The sequence below is a fragment of the Bufo gargarizans genome, chromosome 7 (assembly GCF_014858855.1).
Source record: "Bufo gargarizans isolate SCDJY-AF-19 chromosome 7, ASM1485885v1, whole genome shotgun sequence".
NCBI lineage: Eukaryota > Metazoa > Chordata > Amphibia > Anura > Bufonidae > Bufo > Bufo gargarizans.
The window spans coordinates 195824686-195830685 of record NC_058086.1 but is presented as its reverse complement, the minus strand read 5'-3'; the positions used below and the strand labels follow the sequence as shown (position 1 = coordinate 195830685).

Here is a 6000-nt window from a genome sequence, read left to right as displayed (position 1 = left end):
AGATCCACCCCATGACAGTGTCATCCCCATTTCCCCCTCCATAACAGTGTCATCCACAGATCCCCCTCCTCGCCTCTCACAGGAGTGTACATTTGACATTTCTAAACCGTAATCCATATCCTGCAGTAACTTTAACTTTAAATCAGGATTCAGCAGCCGCTCATCTCTACTAGTACCTTAACCTTACACCACTCGGCTAGCTTCGGTAACAGGGCCAGGCTACAGCCTACAGGCACTGCCTGTTAGTTGTTACAGAGCGAGTGCTGATTTCTGCAGGTCAGAGGATACGGATTACAGTTTAGAAGAAATGTACACTCCTGTGAGCGGTCCAGACCAGTGGCGGATCCAGAGCCTGGTCTCGGGAGAGGCACTTCCAGATTATTTTCTGTCCGCCGCCACAGAACAAGGGTGCTTATAGAACAGACTCCACAGTGTAGCGGTATACTGTATACTGTGTGGCACAGTGTAGAGGTATACTGTATATCGTCGGGCACAGTGTAGCGGTATACTGTATATTGTGTGGCACAGTGTAGAGGTATACTGTATATCGTCGGGCACAGTGTAGAGGTATACTGTATATCGTGGGGCACAGTGTAGAGGTATACTGTATATTGTGTGGCACAGTGTAGAGGTATACTGTATATTGGGGGCACAGTGTAGAGGTATACTGTATATGTGTGGCACAGTGTAGAGGTATACTGTATATTGGGGGCACAGTGTAGAGGTATACTGTATATTGTGGGGCACAGTGTAGAGGTATACTGTATATCGTGGGGCACAGTGTAGAGGTATACTGTATATTGTGTGGCACAGTGTAGAGGTATACTGTATATTGGGGGCACAGTGTAGAGGTATACTGTATATTGTGTGGCACAGTGTAGAGGTATACTGTATATCGTGGGGCACAGTGTAGAGGTAACTGTATACTGTGTGGCACAGTGTAGAGGTATACTGTGTGGCACAGTGTAGAGGTATACTGTATACTGTGTGGCACAGTGTAGAGGTATACTGTGTGGCACAGTGTAGAGGTATACTGTGTGGCACAGTGTAGAGGTATACTGTGTGGCACAGTGTAGAGGTATACTGTGTGGCACAGTGTAGAGGTATACTGTGTGGCACAGTGTAGAGGTATACTGTGTGGCACAGTGTAGAGGTATACTGTGTGGCACAGTGTAGAGGTATACTGTGTGGCACAGTGTAGAGGTATATTGTGGGGCACAGTGTAGAGGTATACGGTATACTGTGTGGCACAGTGTAGAGGTATACTGTGTGGCACAGTGTAGAGGTATACTGTGTGGCACAGTGTAGAGGTATACTGTGTGGCACAGTGTAGAGGTATACCGTGTGGCACAGTGTAGAGGTATACCGTGTGGCACAGTGTAGAGGTATACAGTGTGGCACAGTGTAGAGGTATACTTTATATTGTGGGGCACAGTGTAGAGGTATACTGTATATTGTGGGGCACAGTGTAGCGGTATACTGTATATTGTGGGGCACAGTGTAGCGGTATACTGTATGTTGTGTGTGGCACAGTGTAGGCTATATGTCTATAACATAAACATATTTCACATGAACACTTACAGTTACTTGGCTTGGCCCTTGGGGATCTTGGACGCCACTTCAACACTTTGGCCGGGGGCTCGGCGGAGCTGATGTGTTTTATCCTAATGAGAAAGATTTCATAATAAGGATTTGGATAAGGGGCAGAGGGATAGCAGAGCAGGGAGAGACTGGTGCTGCTACTAGGGGGCTCATACCATGGAGGAGTAATAAAGCCCACCATAATGTCCCCCCAAGTAGAAATAATTCTCCTTTTAATGTGACAGTGCAAAAATACCCCCTTGTAATGCCCCCAGTTGACCTAATGTCCCCATAATGTGCCAGTATAAAATACCCCTATATAGTGCCCCCAGTAAATGCCCCCATAGTGCTCCTCTCCCCCTTCCTCCTAGTGCCCCCCATAATGTACCAGTATAAAATGCCCCAGTAGATGCCCTCAGTGTCCCCCATAATTTTGCAAGTATAAATTACCCCTTCTTAGTGCCCCCGTAGATGACTCCATAGTACTCCTCTCCCCCCTTCCCCATAGTACCCACCATAATGTGTCCCAGTATAAAATGCTACTGTACAGAGCCCCCGATATAAAACACCCCTTCTTTGTGTTGCCTCAGTAGATGCCCCTATAGTGCCCACCAATAATGTGCCAGTAATAAGCCCCCCATTACGTGCCAGTAATAAGCCCCCATTACGTGCCAGTAATAAGCCCCCCATTACGTGCCAGTAATAAGCCCCCCATTATGTGCCAGTAATAAGCCCCCCCATCATGTGCCAGTAATAAGCCCCCCATTACGTGCCAGTATTAAGACCCCCCATCATGTGCCATTATTAAGTAAGTCCCCCCCCATCATGTGCCATTATTAAGTAAGTCCCCCCCATCATGTGCCATTATTAAGTCCCCCCCCATCATGTGCCATTATTAAGTCCCCCCCCATCATGTGCCATTATTAAGTCCCCCCATCATGTGCCATTATTAAGTCACCCCCCATCATGTGCCATTATTAAGTCACCCCCCTTCATGTGCCATTATTAAGTCCCCCCCATCATGTGCCATTATTAAGTCACCCCCCATCATGTGCCATATTAAGTCACCCCCCATCATGTGCCATTATTAAGTCACCCCCCATCATGTGCCATTATTAAGTTCCCCCCCATCATGTGCCATTATTAAGTTCCCCCCCATCATGTGCCATTATTAAGTCCCCCCCATCATGTGCCATTATTAAGTCCCCCCCCCATCATGTGCCATTATTAGTCCCCCCCATCATGTCATTAAGTCCCCCCCCCCATCATGTGCCATTATTAAGTCCCCCCCATCATGTGCCATTATTAAGTCCCCCCCCCATCATGTGCCATTATTAAGTCCCCCCCATCATGTGCCATTATTAAGTCGTCCCCCATCATGTACCATTATTAAGTCGTCCCCCATCATGTACCATTATTAAGTCGTCCCCCCATCATGTGCCATTATTAAGTCCCCCCGTCATGTGCCATTATTAAGTCCCCCCCATCATGTGCCATTATTAAGTCCCCCCCCATCATGTGCCATTATTAAGTCCCCCCCCCATCATGTGCCATTATTAAGTCCCCCCATCATGTGCCATTATTAAGTCCCCCCCCCATCATGTGCCATTATTAAGTCCCCCCCATCATGTGCCATTATTAAGTCCCCCCATCATGTACCATTATTAAGTCCCCCCCCATCATGTGCCATTATTAAGTCCCCCCCATCATGTGCCATTATTAAGTCCCCCCCCAATCATGTGCCATTATTAAGTCCCCCCCCCATCATGTGCCATTATTAAGTAAGTCCCCCGTCCCCCCCCCTTCAGTATCACTATTGTAAAAAAAAAAAGAAAAAAAAAGAACACTTATACTTACCTCAGTGTCAGCGATGCGATGCAGGCCTCTTCTGGTCTGTGTCCCACGCTGTATGGCTCAGGCGGCGTGATGACGTCATCGCGCCGCCTGTGCCGGCCTCTGATAGGCTGCCGGCCTAGTGCCGGCAGCCTATCAGAGCAAGGGGAAGGGACACGCCTCTCCCTCCCCTGCACCGCCGCTGGCACAGGCAGTAGTAAGGAGATGAGCGCAATGGAAGCGCTCATCTCCCTGTGCCCGGCGGCGGCTCACTTTGGTGGGGGGGGGGGCGCATTTTAGTTGGGGGGGCACATGGGGGGGCCCAGCATGATGTAGGGGGGGCCGTGGCCCCCTCTGGCCCCTCCCTGGCGACGCCACTGTTCCATAGACAATAAACAGAGCGGCGCTGCGCATGCGCACTGACACTCCATACACAGGTGCACTCAGGACCGTCATTCTCGTGATCGACAGTGATGAGCGGCAGGGGCAATATTCGAATTCGCGATATTTCGTGAACATTTGGGCGAATATTCGTCATATATTCGCAAATTCGAGAATTCGTGATCTCCAGTAATTATTTTCTTGATTGCGAAAATCGGAAAATTCGCAATACAAATATTCGCGATCAACACTACTCCTATAGGCAACTTTCCTATTGGTTGCTAGGGATGTTGCTAAGTGCCGATATTCGCGATAAATTTGGGATTAGAATATTCGTGAATACGAATATATAGCACTATATTCTAAATATTCGTGAATTCTCGAAGTGGCTATATTCGCTATTAAAATTTGCGATTCGAATATTTGCGCTCAACACTAGTGATCGATGGGGACCCTAGTCAGACATTTATCTGTATTGCAGGAATGCTCAACTTGCGGCCCTCCAGCTGTTGCAAAACTACAACTCCCAGCATGCCTGGACAGCCTACAGCTACTAGGGCATGCTGGGAGTTGTAGTTTAGCAAAAGCTGGATGGCATCCCTGCTGTATTGCGTGTATAGGCCTGTGATGGCTAACCTCCGGCACTCCAGCTGTGGTAAAACTACAACTCCCAAGATGCACACTTGCTTGGCTGTTCTCAGAACTCCATAAAAATGAATGGAGCTTGCTGGGAGTCATAGTTTCACCACAGCTGGAGTGTCGGAGGTTAGCCATAACTGGTATAGGGGTTTAAATGGGACAACCCCTATAAGTTTATGGTCAGCTTTAGCTTGTTAAACAGGTTGTCCCACAAAAAATATTTTACATTTTTCAAACCTGCACCTGGATCTGAATAATTTTGTTATTGCATGTAATTAAAAAAGTATTATAGCCACTGAGCTATTTAATCAAATGTATCGGTATAGCGCCACCTGCTGTTTGTCCTTTTTCTAAATTCTCTGTCCAGCTCACTGATATGGCCGCACATGCTCAGTTCCACCCTTCAACTGCCTCCTGAGTTGTGATAGGAGAGTATGGACACGCCCCCTGAGCTGCAGCAGAAAAGACACGCCCCCCCAGTCTGAAATAAATCTAGGAATGGAGCAATGACTGGGGAGATCTCTGGATCCATGTGAGGTACTGGGCTGGTTCTAGCTTTGTTAGAAAGAGGTTGTCATGTACTATAGACTATAGGATGTCTGATTTAATTTTTTTACATTAATCTTGGTATAACCCCAGGATTTCTATACTAATGGCCTATCCTCAGATCGACGGGGGTCTGAAACCCTGAAGCGGAGCAGGCTGAAGTGAATGGAAGCAGCACTGCCGCTACAAGCTCCGTCTACGACACATCCACAAAGGTGAACAATTCCTTGAAGGACTGAGGGTAAGGCTCACACCTGTGCTGCATCTGTCCCATTTTATAGGATTAAAGAGCTATTTTTCCAGTAAAATATCCAAGACAGAACCCAACTGACCCAATTATAAGTCCCCCGTTATTAGACCGAGCCATGAATTCCCTTTTTATGCTTCTGATCAACTAGAAAAAACAGAATTCATAATGCAGATGTGAACTGCGCCAAACCGCAACCTTTGCAATGTGCCCCTTCACCCCCCATCAAAGATCACCAATATATGTATAATCTCAGGTATATATAACCTCTGCACCTATACTTGTACAGTGCATTCAAAACACTATTTGAATAAAATTCCCTAAGGTCAAAACCAAGAATAATTTCATTGAAGCCCCATTAAAATAATGCCCATTAGCTCTGAAAACTGTCCGGATGAAGGATCGTCGGAAAATAAAACCATAAAGTAAACAAAGTTCACCGAAGGTGACAACAGAACGATCCCCTGTCAGGAAGTTAAGGAGTGGGCGTGACAGCAGTGTGCGCGAACAGCCAATCAGCAGTCGGAGGGGGCGTGGTTTCTCGGCGCTCGGCCAGTGACTTGTCGTGCCTGCCATGTGGAGCTCTACTCTGACTTCCGGTTAGACATGGCGGCCTCCATGGCAGGGCGAGTGCTGGGACATTTCACCGCAAAAAACACCCTCCTCGGACGAAATAAGGTGAGGAGTGACGCCGGTCAGACATGTACGGCCCGGTACACGGCGGAGAGCCACGGACGGCTCCGGTACAGCTGCTGCAGGCTGTGACACCTGTG

At 47.8% G+C, this 6000-nt stretch overlaps 1 protein-coding gene across 1 annotated transcript in view; it reads left to right on the top strand.

Moving 5' to 3' along the window:
• Positions 1-5783: 5783 nt before the first annotated feature.
• SUCLG2 (succinate-CoA ligase GDP-forming subunit beta) overlaps positions 5784-6000 on the top strand; it is a 197488-nt gene continuing 197271 nt past the window's right edge. Inside the window, exon 1 of the mRNA XM_044302167.1 lies at positions 5784-5905. Coding sequence (XP_044158102.1) covers positions 5834-5905 — 72 coding nt within the window. The 5' untranslated portion in view covers positions 5784-5833. The remainder of the gene's footprint in view (positions 5906-6000) is intronic.